The sequence below is a fragment of the Salmo trutta genome, chromosome 12, assembly GCF_901001165.1.
Source record: "Salmo trutta chromosome 12, fSalTru1.1, whole genome shotgun sequence".
NCBI classification, from domain to species: Eukaryota; Metazoa; Chordata; class Actinopteri; order Salmoniformes; family Salmonidae; genus Salmo; species Salmo trutta.
This window is the reverse complement of record NC_042968.1, coordinates 94,290,963-94,309,344: the sequence shown is the minus strand read 5'-3', so window position 1 is coordinate 94,309,344 and position 18,382 is coordinate 94,290,963. Positions and strand designations below refer to the sequence as shown.

The following is an 18,382-nucleotide window of genomic DNA, read 5'->3' as shown; positions in this document are numbered from 1 at the left end:
GGAGAGGAGAAGAGAGAGACGGGGAGGAGAGAGGGGGAGAGAGAGAGACGGGGAGGAGAGAGAGACGGGGAGAGAGAGAGAGAGAGAGAGAGAGAGAGACGGGGAGAGAGAGAGAGCGAGAGAGACGGGGGAGAGAGAGAGAGAGAGAGCGCGAGACAGACGGGGAGAGAGAGAAAGAGGTGGATGTCTGGCTGATGTGTATAGCAGTGGCCTTGGATGTAATGACATCATTTCAGGTGGCTCGGAGTACATCAGGTCTCCACTGTGTTTATATAAGGGGTTTGTACAGACAGTTTCAAGTCAAATTCAAGGACTTTCAAGTACTTTTTCAAGAGCTAATATTTATTTTGAAGGACCATCAATTTGTAAATCGTTCTCTGTAATAGTTTCCTTACAAATCGGGGCGGCAGGAAGCCTGCTGGTTAGAGCGTTTGGGCCAGTAACCGAAAGGTTGCTGGATCGAATCCCCGAGCTGACAAGGTAAAAACAAATCTGTCGTTCTGCCCCCTAAACAAGGCAGTTCCCTGGTAGGCCGTCATTGTTCTTAACTGACTTGCCGAGTTAAATAAAGGTAGAAGAAGAAAGAAAATACCTAGTCGCCACCAGATGGCAGTATAACCCCACAACCTCAAAATAAAATCTGTGACTTTTTAAAACAAATCACTTACAAGTTCAACTCAATAATAAGTTGTTTCACTAGTTCTTTAATATCGATACATGAATGGTAACTTAAGTCAGTACTGATGTTGTAATTTGAGTAGTGAGGAGCAGAGTTTTGGGACACCTACTGGTGAACACACATCTCTTAGTCACATTACTACACAATTCCAGCTTAAATTACTTTTACATTTATTTTTATTTTTTTTAAACGGGCATTAGATAATCTACGACTTTAATAGCTACGAAAAAGAGAGTCTTGCTTCCAACTGGCAGGTTTAGTTAAGTGTCGCCTGTTGGGAGTTAGGTGTCGCCGGTCACCAGAACGGCAGGAGAACAGCAGCTGAATTATAAAGCGGAATATCACGGAGAAGGAGGTGAACAAAATATCTCTGCAAGTTGTTGTAGAGAAAAAGTCTCAATGTAGAAGTGGTGCCAGCAGGAAGTGGTGTCTTTCCCCCTTCATAATGTAGAACTGGTGCCAGCAGGAAGTGGTGTCTTTCCCCCTTCATAATGTAGAAGTGGTGCCAGCAGGAAGTGGTGTCTTTCCCCCTTCATAATGTAGAACTGGTGCCAGCAGGAAGTGGTGTCTTTCCCCCTTCATAATGTAGAAGTGGTGCCAGCAGGAAGTGGTGTCTTTCCCCCTTCATAATGTAGAAGTGGTGCCAGCAGGAAGTGGTGTCTTTCCCCCTTCATAATGTAGAAGTGGTGTCAGCAGGAAGTGGTGTCTTTCCCCCTTCATAATGTAGAAGTGGTGCCAGCAGGAAGTGGTGTCTTTCCCCCTTCATAATGTAGAAGTGGTGTCAGCAGGAAGTGGTGTCTTTACACCCTTTATAATGTAGAACTGGTGCCAGCAGGAAGTGGTGTCTTTCCCCCTTCATAATGTAGAAGTGGTGCCAGCAGGAAGTGGTGTCTTTCCCCCTTCATAATGTAGAAGTGGTGTCAGCAGGAAGTGGTGTCTTTACACCCTTTATAATGTAGAACTGGTGCCAGCAGGAAGTGGTGTCTTTCCCCCTTCATAATGTAGAAGTGGTGTCAGCAGGAAGTGGTGTCTTTCCCCCTTCATAATGTAGAAGTGGTGTCAGCAGGAAGTGGTGTCTTTACACCCTTTATAATGTAGAACTGGTGCCAGCAGGAAGTGGTGTCTTTCCCCCTTCATAATGTAGAACTGGTGCCAGCAGGAAGTGGTGTCTTTCCCCCTTCATAATGTAGAAGTGGTGCCAGCAGGAAGTGGTGTCTTTCCCCCTTCATAATGTAGAAGTGGTGCCAGCAGGAAGTGGTGTCTTTCCCCCTTCATAATGTAGAAGTGGTGCCAGCAGGAAGTGGTGTCTTTCCCCCTTCATAATGTAGAAGTGGTGTCAGCAGGAAGTGGTGTCTTTCCCCCTTCATAATGTAGAAGTGGTGCCAGCAGGAAGTGGTGTCTTTCCCCCTTCATAATGTAGAAGTGGTGTCAGCAGGAAGTGGTGTCTTTACACCCTTTATAATGTAGAAGTGGTGCCAGCAGGAAGTGGTGTCTTTCCCCCTTCATAATGTAGAAGTGGTGCCAGCAGGAAGTGGTGTCTTTCCCCCTTCATAATGTAGAAGTGGTGTCAGCAGGAAGTGGTGTCTTTACACCCTTTATAATGTAGAACTGGTGCCAGCAGGAAGTGGTGTCTTTCCCCCTTCATAATGTAGAAGTGGTGTCAGCAGGAAGTGGTGTCTTTCCCCCTTCATAATGTAGAAGTGGGTGTCAGCAGGAAGTGGTGTCTTTACACCCTTTATAATGTAGAACTGGTGCCAGCAGGAAGTGGTGTCTTTCCCCCTTCATAATGTAGAAGTGGTGCCAGCAGGAAGTGGTGTCTTTCCCCCTTCATAATGTAGAAGTGGTGCCAGCAGGAAGTGGTGTCTTTCCCCCTTCATAATGTAGAAGTGGTGCCAGCAGGAAGTGGTGTCTTTCCCCCCTTCATAATGTAGAAGTGGTGCCAGCAGGAAGTGGTGTCTTTCCCCCTTCATAATGTAGAAGTGGTGTCAGCAGGAAGTGGTGTCTTTACACCCTTTATAATGTAGAAGTGGTGCCAGCAGGAAGTGGTGTCTTTCCCCCTTCATAATGTAGAAGTGGTGCCAGCAGGAAGTGGTGTCTTTCCCCCTTCATAATGTAGAAGTGGTGTCAGCAGGAAGTGGTGTCTTTACACCCTTTATAATGTAGAACTGGTGCCAGCAGGAAGTGGTGTCTTTCCCCCTTCATAATGTAGAAGTGGTGTCAGCAGGAAGTGGTGTCTTTCCCCCTTCATAATGTAGAAGTGGTGTCAGCAGGAAGTGGTGTCTTTACACCCTTTATAATGTAGAACTGGTGCCAGCAGGAAGTGGTGTCTTTCCCCCTTCATAATGTAGAACTGGTGCCAGCAGGAAGTGGTGTCTTTCCCCCTTCATAATGTAGAAGTGGTGCCAGCAGGAAGTGGTGTCTTTCCCCCTTCATAATGTAGAAGTGGTGCCAGCAGGAAGTGGTGTCTTTTCCCCCTTCATAATGTAGAAGTGGTGCCAGCAGGAAGTGGTGTCTTTACACCCTTTATAATGTAGAAGTGGTGCCAGCAGGAAGTGGTGTCTTTCCCCCTTCATAATGTAGAAGTGGTGCCAGCAGGAAGTGGTGTCTTTCCCCCTTCATAATGTAGAAGTGGTGCCAGCAGGAAGTGGTGTCTTTACACCCTTTATAATGTAGAAGTGGTGCCAGCAGGAAGTGGTGTCTTTCCCATTTAATAATGTAGAAGTGGTGCCAGCAGGAAGTGGTGTCTTTCCCCCTTCATAATGTAGAACTGGTGCCAAAACAAATGTAGAACTGGTGTCTAAAATATATTTTGATTTGTTTAACACTTTTTTGGTTACTACATGATTCCATATGTGTTATTTCATAGTTTTGATGTCTTCACTATTATTCTACAATGTAAAAAATAGTCAAAAATAAAGAAAAACCCTTGAATGAGTAGGTGTTGAGTAGTAACTTGACTGGTACTGTATACTGTATATATTATTAAACGCAACATGTAAAGTGTTGGTCCCATGTTTCATGAGCTGAAATAAATGATCCCAGAAATGTTACATACGCAAAAAAAAGGCAGGATTGAATTGCCATTTTTGCCATCGATGTGATGTTTGGCGGAGCCTAATCAGTCAGTTCTGTACATGCCTGGCTGAGTGGCAGTGTGGGTGGAATGAACGAGTTCGCCTGGCAACCACAGCGAGGAAATAGAACTCTGTAGTCCGCCTGGAAATTAATTTGCAAGACCCAGTACATTTTTATAATATTTTTCATATTAGATCATTTTATGTTTTCCTCTCATTTTAATTCAAGTACTTTTGAATTACCGACTTGAGAAAATGTCAGATTTTCAATGTATTCCAGTATTTTAATTTCAGAGTGCCATATTCAAGTACTTTTAAGCTCCTTGTGCGAACCCTGTTATAAAGACAGTTGTATTGTAGTCTGGAGGAGAGAGAGAGTTTATAAAGACAGTTGTATTGTATGTTGTAGTCTGGAGGGGAGAGAGAGAGAGTTTATAAAGACAGTTGTATTGTATGTTGTAGTCTGGAGGGGAGAGAGAGAGAGTTTATAAAGACAGTTGTATTGTATGTTGTAGTCTGGAGGGGAGAGAGAGAGAGTTTATAAAGACAGTTGTATTGTATGTTGTAGTCCGGAGAGGAGAGAGAGAGAGTTTATAAAGACAGTTGTATTGTATGTTGTAGTCTGGAGGGGAGAAAAGGCTGGTTGTGGCATAGAGTTAATATTAATATTGTTTGACCTCAGTGAACCCTCCTCTCATCTCCTCTCATCTCCTCTCCTCTGCCCTTTGCTCTCTTTCAATGTAATTGTATTTGATTTACCAACAAAACCTTTTTCCATTTCATTGTAGATATAACTCTTTCCTGGTCTCCGTTCTCTCCTCCCACATCTCTCCTGTGTCTGAGTGGGATGATATTGATCTGAGTGGGATGATATTGATCTGAGTGGGATGATATTCATCTGAGTGGGATGATATTGATCTGAGTGGGATGATATTGATCTGAGTGGGATGATATTGATCTGAGTGGGATGATATTGATCTGAGTGGGATGATATTGATCTGAGTGGGATGATATTGATCTGAGTGGGATGATATTGATCTGAGTGGGATGATATTGATCTTAGGGAGATGGTGGAAAGTAGAGAGTACCGCTTTGGAAAACTACAGAGTACCACCTTAGAAAACTACAGAGTGCCCCTTTAGAAAACTACAGAGTACCCCTTTAGAATACTACAGAGTACCCCTTTAGAAAACTACAGAGTGCCCCTTTAGAATACTACAGAGTACCCCCTTTGGAAAACTACAGAGTGCCCCTTTAGAAAACTACAGAGTACCCCTTTAGAAAACTACAGAGTACCCCCTTTGGAAAACTACAGAGTACCCCTTTAGAAAACTACAGAGTACCCCAGAGTACCCCCCTTTAGAAAACTACAGAGTGCCCCCTTTAGAAAACTACAGAGTACCCCCCTTTAGAAAACTACAGAGTACCCCCCTTTAGAAAACTACAGAGTGCCCCTTTAGAAAACTACAGAGTACCCCCTTTGGAAAACTACAGAGTACCCCTTTGGAAAACTACAGAGTGCCCCCTTTGGAAAACTACAGAGTGCCCCCTTTAGAAAACTACAGAGTACCCCCCTTTAGAAAACTACAGAGTACCCCTTTAGAAAACTACAGAGTACCCCTTTAGAAAACTACAGAGTACCCCCTTTGGAAAACTACAGAGTACCCCTTTAGAAAACTACAGAGTGCCCCCTTTAGAAAACTACAGAGTACCCCCCTTTAGAAAACTACAGAGTACCCCCTTTAGAAAACTACAGAGTACCCCTTTAGAAAACTACAGAGTGCCCCTTTAGAAAACTACAGAGTACCCCCTTTGGAAAACTACAGAGTACCCCTTTAGAAAACTACAGAGTACCCCCTTTGGAAAACTACAGAGTACCCCCCTTTAGAAAACTACAGAGTACCCCCTTTGGAAAACTACAGAGTACCCCTTTAGAAAACTACAGAGTACCCCAGAGTACCCCTTTGGAAAACTACAGAGTACCCCAGAGTACCCCTTTGGAAAACTACAGAGTACCCCTGTAGAAAACTTTAAATGTTATCTGTAATTTGTGGGCTGACCAAGTAGCCTATAATGACGTACCCTCCATACACAAATAATTAAATTTTATCTTGACGATATTATATTTATTTTTTTCCCCTACAAACAATAACTTTTGTGTAATTGTTAGTGATTTTGAACAGTCATTCTACAGTTGTAGGGCCTTATAAAATCTGTTCCTTCATTTGGTAAATTCAGTTTTCACAGTTTTATTTTTTTCCAGGTTTCAGAGTTTTTCTAGTTCTTTCAAGTTTTCCCTCTAAAAAAAAATATCTTTTTTTATTTATAGAAAAAAAATAAAAAAATAATTGATGTTCAAACTCCACAACAATGCTTAAACCATATCAGAAGAACACTTTTGAGGTCTGGGAACAACACAAAAAATACTAAATTGGAAGGTGTAGCTGCCCTTTAATTTAATTGTGTGCCTATCAAGAGACCGTTGTGTTTTTGTACTGTACAATACAGGCTACATGAGATGGCAGAGCTTGCAAAACAAATGCCCCACGATCGATACAAATCATCACGATATCATTCTGACTTTGCAGTCAACATTTAAATTGGGAAGGCTTTTTAGGAAAGCCTTTACAAAAATTGTACATGATGACTAAAATGCACATCGCAATGAAGACTTGGGACTAAACTTTTTGAATACCTGGTTTGCATATCACATTGCTGTTTGAATAAATCTTGATAAATTAGAAAAAAGTTAATTGTGAATCAAAAATAATGTGACCAGATAATTTTTTTCTTCTATTTTTTAGCCCTCTCCCTCCAACTCACCCATGAAGTTGAGGTAGCCCTCTCCCCCCTAACTCACCCATGTAGTTGACGTAGCCCTCTCCCCCAACTCACCCATGTAGTTGAGGTAGCCCTCTCCCTCCAACTCACCCATGAAGTTGAGGTAGCCCTCTCCCCCTCCAACTCACCCATGTAGTTGAGGTAGCCCTCTCCCCCCAACTCACCCATGTAGTTGAGGTAGCCCTCTCCCTCCAACTCACCCATGTAGTTGAGGTAGCCCTCTCCCTCCAACTCACCCATGTAGTTGAGGTAGCCCTCTCCCTCCAACTCACCCATGTAGTTGAGGTAGCCCTCTCCCCCCAACTCACCCATGAAGTTGAGGTAGCCCTCTCCCCCTCCAACTCACCCATGTAGTTGAGGTAGCCCTCTCCCCCCAACTCACCCATGTAGTTGAGGTAGCCCTCTCCCCCTCCAACTCACCCATGTAGTTGAGGTAGCCCTCTCCCCCCAACTCACCCATGAAGTTGAGGTAGCCCTCTCCCCCCAACTCACCCATGAAGTTGACGTAGCCCTCTCCCGTCAACTCACCCATGTAGTTGAGGTAGCCCTCTCCCCTCAACTCACCCATGTAGTTGAGGTAGCCCTCTCCCCCCAACTCACCCATGAAATTGACGTAGCCCTCTCCCGTCAACTCACCCATGTAGTTGAGGTAGCCCTCTCCCCTCAACTCACCCATGTAGTTGAGGTAGCCCTCTCCCCTAACTCACCCATGAAGTTGACGTAGCCCTCTCCCCCAACTCACCCATGAAGTTGAGGTAGCCCTCTCCCCCTAACTCACCCATGAAGTTGAGGTAGCCCTCTCCCCCCAACTCACCCATGAAGTTGAGGTAGCCCTCTCCCCCCTAACTCACCCATGTAGTTGAGGTAGCCCTCTCCCCTAACTCACCCATGTAGTTGAGGTAGCCCTCTCCCCCCTAACTCACCCATGTAGTTGAGGTAGCCCTCTCCCCTAACTCACCCATGTAGTTGAGGTAGCCCTCCCCCCCCCCAACTCACCCATGAAGTTGAGGTAGCCCTCTCCCCCCAACTCACCCATGTAGTTGAGGTAGCCCTCTCCCCCTCCAACTCACCCATGAAGTTGAGGTAGCCCTCTCCCCCTCAACTCACCCATGAAGTTGAGGTAGCCCTCTCCCCTCAACTCACCCATGTAGTTGAGGTAGCCCTCTCCCCCCCAACTCACCCATGTAGTTGAGGTAGCCCTCTCCCCTCCAACTCACCCATGAAGTTGAGGTAGCCCTCTCCCCCTCAACTCACCCATGAAGTTGAGGTAGCCCTCTCCCCCTCCAACTCACCCATTAAGTTGAGGTAGCCCTCTCCCCACAACTCACCCATAAAGTTGAGGTAGCCCTCTCCCCCCCAACTCACCCATGAAGTTGAGGTAGCCCTCTCCCCCCTAACTCACCCATGAAGTTGAGGTAGCCCTCTCCCCCTCCAACTCACCCATGTAGTTGAGGTAGCCCTCTCCCCCCCAACTCACCCATGAAGTTGAGGTAGCCCTCTCCCCCCTAACTCACCCATGTAGTTGAGGTAGCCCTCTCCCCCCTAACTCACCCATGTAGTTGAGGTAGCCCTCTCCCTCCCAACTCACCCATGAAGTTGAGGTAGCCCTCTCCCTCCTAACTCACCCATGAAGTTGAGGTAGCCCTCTCCCCCCTAACTCACCCATGAAGTTGAGGTAGCCCTCTCCCCCCAACTCACCCATGAAGTTGAGGTAGCCCTCTCCCTCCTAACTCACCCATGAAGTTGAGGTAGCCCTCTCCCCCCTAACTCACCTATGAAGTTGAGGTAGCCCTCTCCCCCCCAACTCACCCATGAAGTTGAGGTAGCCCTCTCCCCCCCAACTCACCCATGAAGTTGAGGTAGCCCTCTCCCCCTAACTCACCCATGTAGTTGAGGTAGCCCTCTCCCCCCTAACTCACCCATGAAGTTGAGGTAGCCCTCTCCCCCCAACTCACCCATGAAGTTGAGGTAGCCCTCTCCCCCCAACTCACCCATGAAGTTGAGGTAGCCCTCTCCCCCCTAACTCACCCATGAAGTTGAGGTAGCCCTCTCCCCCCCAACTCACCCATGTAGTTGAGGTAGCCCTCTCTAACTCACCCATGTAGTTGAGGTAGCCCTCTCCCCCCAACTCACCCATGAAGTTGAGGTAGCCCTCTCCCCCTAACTCACCCATGAAGTTGAGGTAGCCTTCTCTAACTCACCCATGTAGTTGAGGTAGCCCTCTCTCCCCCAACTCACCCATGTAGTTGAGGTAGCCCTCTCCCCCCAACTCACCCATGTAGTTGAGGTAGCCCTCTCCCCCCAACTCACCCATGAAGTTGAGGTAGCCCTCTCCCCCTCCAACTCACCCATGTAGTTGAGGTAGCCCTCTCCCCCCAACTCACCCATGTAGTTGAGGTAGCCCTCTCCCCCTCCAACTCACCCATGTAGTTGAGGTAGCCCTCTCCCCCCAACTCACCCATGAAGTTGAGGTAGCCCTCTCCCCCCAACTCACCCATGAAGTTGACGTAGCCCTCTCCCGTCAACTCACCCATGTAGTTGAGGTAGCCCTCTCCCCTCAACTCACCCATGTAGTTGAGGTAGCCCTCTCCCCCCAACTCACCCATGAAATTGACGTAGCCCTCTCCCGTCAACTCACCCATGTAGTTGAGGTAGCCCTCTCCCCTCAACTCACCCATGTAGTTGAGGTAGCCCTCTCCCCTAACTCACCCATGAAGTTGACGTAGCCCTCTCCCCCAACTCACCCATGAAGTTGAGGTAGCCCTCTCCCCCTAACTCACCCATGAAGTTGAGGTAGCCCTCTCCCCCCAACTCACCCATGAAGTTGAGGTAGCCCTCTCCCCCCCTAACTCACCCATGTAGTTGAGGTAGCCCTCTCCCCTAACTCACCCATGTAGTTGAGGTAGCCCTCTCCCCCCTAACTCACCCATGTAGTTGAGGTAGCCCTCTCCCCTAACTCACCCATGAAGTTGAGGTAGCCCTCTCCCCCCAACTCACCCATGTAGTTGAGGTAGCCCTCTCCCCCTCCAACTCACCCATGAAGTTGAGGTAGCCCTCTCCCCCTCAACTCACCCATGAAGTTGAGGTAGCCCTCTCCCCTCAACTCACCCATGTAGTTGAGGTAGCCCTCTCCCCCCCAACTCACCCATGTAGTTGAGGTAGCCCTCTCCCCTCCAACTCACCCATGAAGTTGAGGTAGCCCTCTCCCCCTCAACTCACCCATGAAGTTGAGGTAGCCCTCTCCCCCTCCAACTCACCCATTAAGTTGAGGTAGCCCTCTCCCCACAACTCACCCATAAAGTTGAGGTAGCCCTCTCCCCCCTCCAACTCACCCATGAAGTTGAGGTAGCCCTCTCCCCCCTAACTCACCCATGAAGTTGAGGTAGCCCTCTCCCCCTCCAACTCACCCATGTAGTTGAGGTAGCCCTCTCCCCCCCAACTCACCCATGAAGTTGACGTAGCCCTCTCCCCCCTAACTCACCCATGTAGTTGAGGTAGCCCTCTCCCCCCTAACTCACCCATGTAGTTGAGGTAGCCCTCTCCCTCCCAACTCACCCATGAAGTTGAGGTAGCCCTCTCCCTCCTAACTCACCCATGAAGTTGAGGTAGCCCTCTCCCCCCTAACTCACCCATGAAGTTGAGGTAGCCCTCTCCCCCCAACTCACCCATGAAGTTGAGGTAGCCCTCTCCCTCCTAACTCACCCATGAAGTTGAGGTAGCCCTCTCCCCCCTAACTCACCCATGAAGTTGAGGTAGCCCTCTCCCCCCCAACTCACCCATGAAGTTGAGGTAGCCCTCTCCCCCCCAACTCACCCATGAAGTTGAGGTAGCCCTCTCCCCCTAACTCACCCATGTAGTTGAGGTAGCCCTCTCCCCCCTAACTCACCCATGAAGTTGAGGTAGCCCTCTCCCCCCAACTCACCCATGAAGTTGAGGTAGCCCTCTCCCCCCAACTCACCCATGAAGTTGAGGTAGCCCTCTCCCCCCTAACTCACCCATGAAGTTGAGGTAGCCCTCTCCCCCCCAACTCACCCATGTAGTTGAGGTAGCCCTCTCTAACTCACCCATGTAGTTGAGGTAGCCCTCTCCCCCCAACTCACCCATGAAGTTGAGGTAGCCCTCTCCCCCTAACTCACCCATGTAGTTGAGGTAGCCCTCTCCCCTAACTCACCCATGAAGTTGACGTAGCCCTCTCCCCCAACTCACCCATGAAGTTGAGGTAGCCCTCTCCCCCTAACTCACCCATGAAGTTGAGGTAGCCCTCTCCCCCCAACTCACCCATGAAGTTGAGGTAGCCCTCTCCCCCCTAACTCACCCATGTAGTTGAGGTAGCCCTCTCCCCTAACTCACCCATGTAGTTGAGGTAGCCCTCTCCCCCCTAACTCACCCATGTAGTTGAGGTAGCCCTCTCCCCTAACTCACCCATGAAGTTGAGGTAGCCCTCTCCCCCCAACTCACCCATGTAGTTGAGGTAGCCCTCTCCCCCTCCAACTCACCCATGAAGTTGAGGTAGCCCTCTCCCCCTCAACTCACCCATGAAGTTGAGGTAGCCCTCTCCCCTCAACTCACCCATGTAGTTGAGGTAGCCCTCTCCCCCCCAACTCACCCATGTAGTTGAGGTAGCCCTCTCCCCTCCAACTCACCCATGAAGTTGAGGTAGCCCTCTCCCCCTCAACTCACCCATGAAGTTGAGGTAGCCCTCTCCCCCCTCCAACTCACCCATTAAGTTGAGGTAGCCCTCTCCCCACAACTCACCCATAAAGTTGAGGTAGCCCTCTCCCCCTCCAACTCACCCATGAAGTTGAGGTAGCCCTCTCCCCCCTAACTCACCCATGAAGTTGAGGTAGCCCTCTCCCCCTCCAACTCACCCATGTAGTTGAGGTAGCCCTCTCCCCCCCAACTCACCCATGAAGTTGACGTAGCCCTCTCCCCCCTAACTCACCCATGTAGTTGAGGTAGCCCTCTCCCCCCTAACTCACCCATGTAGTTGAGGTAGCCCTCTCCCTCCCAACTCACCCATGAAGTTGAGGTAGCCCTCTCCCCCCCTAACTCACCCATGTAGTTGAGGTAGCCCTCTCCCCCCCAACTCACCCATGAAGTTGACGTAGCCCTCTCCCCCCTAACTCACCCATGTAGTTGAGGTAGCCCTCTCCCCCCTAACTCACCCATGTAGTTGAGGTAGCCCTCTCCCTCCCAACTCACCCATGAAGTTGAGGTAGCCCTCTCCCTCCTAACTCACCCATGAAGTTGAGGTAGCCCTCTCCCCCCTAACTCACCCATGAAGTTGAGGTAGCCCTCTCCCCCCAACTCACCCATGAAGTTGAGGTAGCCCTCTCCCTCCTAACTCACCCATGAAGTTGAGGTAGCCCTCTCCCCCCTGACTCACCCATGAAGTTGAGGTAGTCCTCTCCCCCCCAACTCACCCATGAAGTTGAGGTAGCCCTCTCCCCCCCAACTCACCCATGAAGTTGAGGTAGCCCTCTCCCCCTAACTCACCCATGTAGTTGAGGTAGCCCTCTCCCCCCTAACTCACCCATGAAGTTGAGGTAGCCCTCTCCCCCCAACTCACCCATGAAGTTGAGGTAGCCCTCTCCCCCCAACTCACCCATGAAGTTGAGGTAGCCCTCTCCCCCCCTAACTCACCCATGAAGTTGAGGTAGCCCTCTCCCCCCCAACTCACCCATGTAGTTGAGGTAGCCCTCTCTAACTCACCCATGTAGTTGAGGTAGCCCTCTCCCCCCAACTCACCCATGAAGTTGAGGTAGCCCTCTCCCCCTAACTCACCCATGAAGTTGAGGTAGCCTTCTCTAACTCACCCATGTAGTTGAGGTAGCCCTCTCTCCCCCAACTCACCCATGAAGTTGAGGTAGCCCTCTCCAACTCACCCATGAAGTTGAGGTAGCCCTCTCCAACTCACCCATGAAGTTGAGGTAGCCCTCTCCCCCTAACTCACCCATGAAGTTGAGGTAGCCCTCTCCCCCCCAACTCACCCATGAAGTTGAGGTAGCCCTCTCCCCCTCCAACTCACCCATGAAGTTGAGGTAGCCCTCTCTAACTCACCCATGAAGTTGAGGTAGCCCTCTCCCCCCAGAGCGTGTGTGAGGAGGCGGATCATCTTATGTAGCTGGATGCCTCGGTCGATGACGGGAGTCATGGGGATCAGGGAACTCATGTTGGTGTACATCTCTTTATCCATCAGCCAGAACGCCAGGGACTTATCACCTACCAGAGCCTGGCAACATGGACACAGAGAGATAGTTTACTAGTCCCTCTATCGCCGGGGGGCTAGTCCCTCTACCACCGGGGGCTCTACCGCCGGGGCCTAGTCCCTCTACCGCAGGGGGCCTAGTCCCTCTATCGCCGGGGGTCTAGTCCCTCTACCGCCGGGGGGCCTAGTCCCTCTACCGCCGGGGGGCCTAGTCCCTCTACCGCCGGGGGCTCTACCGCCGGGGCCTAGTCCCTCTACCGCAGGGGGCCTAGTCCCTCTATCGCCGGGGGTCTAGTCCCTCTACCGCCGGGGGGCCTAGTCCCTCTACCGCCGGGGGGCCTAGTCCCTCTACCGCCGGGGGGGACCTAGTCCCTCTACTGCCGGGGGCTCTACCGCCGGGGCCTAGTCCCTCTACCGCAGGGGGCCTAGTCCCTCTATCGCCGGGGGTCTAGTCCCTCTACCACCGGGGGCTCTACCGCCGGGGCCTAGTCCCTCTACCGCCGGGGCCTAGTCCCTCTACCGCCGGGGGGCCTAGTCCCTCTACCGCCGGGGGGCCTAGTCCCTCTACTGCCGGGGGCTCTACCGCCGGGGGGGGCCTAGTCCCTCTACCGCCGGGGGGGCCTAGTCCCTCTACCGCCGGGGGCTCTACCGCCGGGGCCTAGTCCCTCTACCGCAGGGGGCCTAGTCCCTCTACCGCCGGGGGTCTAGTCCCTCTACCACCGGGGGCTCTACCGCCGGGGGGGCCTAGTCCCTCTACCGCCGGGGGTCTAGTCCCTCTACCGCCGGGGGCTAGTCCCTCTACCGCCGGGGGGCCTAGTCCCTCTACCGCCGGGGGGCCTAGTCCCTCTACCGCCGGGGGGCCTAGTCCCTCTACCGCCGGGGTATTAATAATAGTAATAACATTTAATTTGTATAGCACTTGTAATTAAAATGGTAATAAAATAACATTTTCTTTGGTGTTTGTGGAAGGAAGAGCTGACTGAAGACGGGACGACGGGGCATTCATGCAGTCGAGTCTGTTTCTGCTGGACTCTTTAACAATACGACGAAACTGTTGTAATGTAGAATGTTTATTCAAATGATGCTAACTGATGAGGCTCAACGCAATGGAATGGATTTTTTTTTTTGTATTTTCAGTTGAATTGAAGAACATTTATTTACTTCCTGCTTTGCTCCTGTGAGTACACTCTCAATAGCCGGCAGTCTAAAAAAAAATAAACGTTTATCAAGGTGACCTTGATCGTGACCTATTGATTACATCCCCGGCCAATAGTACCTGGTCGTGGCTCTCAGCCCTATTGATTACATCCCTGGCCAATAGTACCTGGTCGTGGCTCTCAGCCCTATACATCCCTGGCCAATAGTACCTGGTCGTGACTACATCCCCAGCCAATAGTACCTGGTCGTGGCTCTCAGCCCTACTGATTACATCCCCGGCCAATAGTACCTGGTCGTGATTACATCCCCGGCCAATAGTACCTGGTCGTGGCTCTCAGCCCTACTGATTACATCCCCGGCCAATAGTACCTGGTCGTGGCTCTCAGCCCTATTGATTACATCCCCGGCCAATAGTACCTGGTCGTGGCTCTCAGCCCTATACATCCCCGGCCAATAGTACCTGGTCGTGATTACATCCCTGGCCAATAGTACCTGGTCGTGGCTCTCAGCCCTATACATCCCCGGCCAATAGTACCTGGTCGTGATTACATCCCCGGCCAATAGTACCTGGTCCTGGCTCTCAGCCTTATTGATTACATCCCCGGCCAATAGTACCTGGTCGTGGCTCTCAGCCCTATACATCCCCGACCAATAGTACCTGGTCGTGGCTCTCAGCCCTACTGATTACATCCCCGGCCAATAGTACCTGGTCGTGGCTCTCAGCCCTATTGATTACATCCCCGGCCAATAGTACCTGGTCGTGGCTCTCAGCCCTATTCCAATAGTACCTGGTCGTGGCTCTCAGCCCTATTCCAATAGTACCTGGTCGTGGCTCTCAGCCCTATTCCAATAGTACCTGGTCGTGGCTCTCAGCCCTATTCCAATAGTACCTGGTCGTGGCTCTCAGCCCTATTCCAATAGTACCTGGTCGTGGCTCTCAGCCCTATTCCAATAGTACCTGGTCCTGGCTCTCAGCCCTATACATCCCTGGCCAATAGTACCTGGTCGTGGCTCTCAGCCCTATACATCCCTGGCCAATAGTACCTGGTCGTGGCTCTCAGCATAGCAGATGCACGCTTCACCCTTCCTCCTATTGGTCAACGTGTAGACGATATTCCCCATGTCCCATTCCTCATCCTTTAACTCCTTCAGTATCTACAGAGACAGAGAGAGAGGGGGGGAGGAGAGAGGGGGAGAGAGAGGGGGGGAGAGGGGGAGGAGAGGGGGGAACAGAGAGAGGGGAGGATAGAGAGAGAGTTAGAGGGAGGAAGAGCAAGAGGGGGGAGGAGAGAGAGAGGGGAGAGAGAGCAAGAGAAATGGGGAGAGAGAGACAGAGAGAGAGAGAGAGGAGGGCAAAGGGGGTGAGGGAAGGAAAGATGGGGGACAGGGTTTTAAAGAGGAGAGAGAGAGGGAGGAGAGAGGGTTTATATAATTGTATAACTTTCCGAGACATAGGTGGTTTTTTCTGTGTGTTTGCGTGTGAGGCGGGGAAGGTGCCAGAACTAATCCGTTGGATCGGCATTTGATTTCTATAAGGGGGAAAGTTCATTTTGTCACGGGACTTCCTACGTCAAATCAAATTGTATTTGTCACATGCTTGGTAAACAACAGGTGTAGACTAACAGTGAAATGCTTACTTACGGATCCTTCCCAACAATACAGAGAGAAAGATATAGAAACAATAAACTGAGTTAATGTGCAGGGGCACGAGGTAATTGAGACCTTTGTAGCATTGTGACATTGTGTAATTGATAAAAATATAACATTCAAAAAGGGCAAACTATTCACACAATGAATGTGTGGGAGACAGGCCCACGTGGAGAGAGACATGCCAATATCCCGACTCCTCCTCTTCTTCTTCCTCCTCATGTCTCAGCATTTTAAAACGATACTCCAGACACATTATCTTCACAATATATCTAAGATGCTTTACACTGACAGCCAAATCATCAACTAGGCCTGTTGCCTTCGGCGCTAATCGCGGACTTTACCAAAAGGCATCAGAAACAGCCCACAACTATTTCTTACAAAATAAGCTAACGATCCACTGTGGATAAGTCATGCTCTCTGGTGAAGTATTTTAAATGATTTACGATGTATTTTCTGTACAGAAACGGAGTAAATATATCTTTTTTTTGGGGGGCAAATTGATTTCAAGTTCCTTTAAACATATTGGACGCACTGCCTATTCAAAAAGTAGGTTACCTTCACAGGTTTGTGCACAAAATAATTCCAGCATCGGAACAGTGCATTGTGCACCTGCACCTGCCAACTTTCCGTCAAATAACACATATGGAATCATGAAGTAACCAGAAAAGTGTTAAACAAATCACAATATATTTTATATTCTTCAAAGTAGCCACCCTTTGCCTTGATGACAGCTTTGCACACTCTTGGCATTCTCCTAACCAGCTTCATGAGGTAGTCACCTGGAATGCATTTCAAGTCACAGGTGTCCCTTGTTAAAAGTTCATTCGTGGAATTTATTTCCTTCTTAATGCGTTTGAGCCAATCAGTTGTGTTGTGACACGGTAGGGGTGGTATACAGAAGGTAGCCCTATTTGGTAAAAGACCAAGTCCATATTATGGCAAGAACAGCTCAAATAAGCAAAGAGAAACGACAGTCCATCATTACTTTAAGACATGAAGGTTAGTCAATATGGAACATTTCAAGAACTTTGAAAGTTTCTTCGAGTGCAGTCACAAAAACCATCAAGCGCTATGATGAAACTGGCTCTCATGAGGACCGCCACAGGAAAGGAAGACCCAGAGTTACCTCTGCTGCAGAGGATAAGTTCGTTAACTGCACCTCAGATCGCAGCACAAATAAATGCTTCACAGATTTCAAGTAACAGACACATCTCAACGTCAACTGTTCAGAGGAGACTGTGTGAATCAGACCTTCATGGTCAAATTACTAAAGAGAAACCACTACTAAAGGACACCAATAATAAGAAGAGACTTGCTTGGGCCAAGAAACACGAGCAATGGATATTAGGTGGAAATCTGACCTTTGGTCTGAGGAGTCCAAATGTAAGATTTTTGGTTCCAACCGCCGTGTCTTTGTGAGATGCAGAGTAGGTGAACGGATGATCTCCGCATGTGTGGTTCCCACCGTGAAGCATGGAGGAGGAGGTGTGATTTATTTAGAAGTCAAGGCACACTTAACCAGCATGGCTACCACAGCATTCTGCAGAAATATGCCATCCCATCTGGTTTGAGCTTAGTGGGACTATCATTTGTTTTTCAACAGGACAATGACCCAACACACCTCCAGGCTGTGTAAGGGCTATTTGACCAAGAAAGAGAGTGATGGAGTGCTGCATCAGATGACCTGGCCTCCACAATCCCCCAACCTCAACCCAATTGAGATGGTTTGGGATGAGTTGGACTGCAGAGTGAAGGAAAAGCAGCCGACAATTGCTCAGCATATGTGGGAATTCCTTCAATTTCGTAGGATGCTGGTTGAGAGAATGCCAAGAGTGTGCAAAGCTGTCATCAAGGCAAAGGGAGGCTACTTTGAAAAATATAAAATATATTTTGATTTGTTTAACACTTTTTTGGTTACTACATGAGTCCATATGTGTTATTTCATAGTGTTGATGTCTTCACTATTATTCTACAATGTAGAAAACAATAAAAAAAATAAAAAAACACTTGAATGAGTCGGTGTTCTAAAGCTTTTGACTGGTACTGAATGCATATGTGTGTGTGTCTGTAGTTCCATTTCCAAACAGTAGAAGGCAGCATAATGCCAGACAACAAGGGGGGGGGGGGGGGGTGAATGAAACTTCCTTCCTCCCGCTCTTCCTTGCTTGAGGTAATCCGCTAGTGTGTGTGATTAGATCAGTAATACCCCAACCCACACTAGGCCACTAAAGGAGGAGCTATCAACACCAGCTTCCCTCTCCATCATCATCAATCTACCCTAGATATGGGGGGGTAGACTAGGTATGGTACCAGCTTCCCTCTCCATCATCATCAATCTACCCTAGATATGGGGGGGTAGACTAGGTATGGTACCAGCTTCCCTCTCCATCATCCTACCCTAGATATGCAGCAGGGGGGGTAGACTAGGTATGGTACCAGCTTCCCTCTCCATCATCCTACCCTAGATATGGGGGGGTAGACTAGGTATGGTACCAGCTTCCCTCTCCATCATCCTACCCTAGATATGCAGCAGGGGGGTAGACTAGGTATGGTTCCAGCTTCCCTCTCCATCATCCTACCCTAGATATGGGGGGGGTAGACTAGGTATGGTACCAGCTTCCCTCTCCATCATCATCATCCTACCCTAGATATGGGGGGGTAGACTAGGTATGGTACCAGCTTCCCTCTCCATCATCCTACCCTAGATATGGGGGGGGTAGACTAGGTATGGTACCAGCTTCCCTCTCCATCATCCTACCCTAGACATGCAGC

General features: G+C 49.5%; 1 protein-coding gene across 1 annotated transcript in view; it reads right to left on the bottom strand.

Annotated features, from left to right (window-relative positions):
• The window catches only part of gbe1a (glucan (1,4-alpha-), branching enzyme 1a), a gene marked incomplete in the record, with an annotated part of 159,816 nt that overhangs the window by 32,220 nt on the left and 109,214 nt on the right, over positions 1–18,382 (bottom strand). The window contains 2 exon segments of the mRNA XM_029770386.1: positions 12,655–12,826; positions 15,005–15,115. Of these exon segments, the coding sequence (XP_029626246.1) occupies positions 12,655–12,826; positions 15,005–15,115 (283 nt within the window).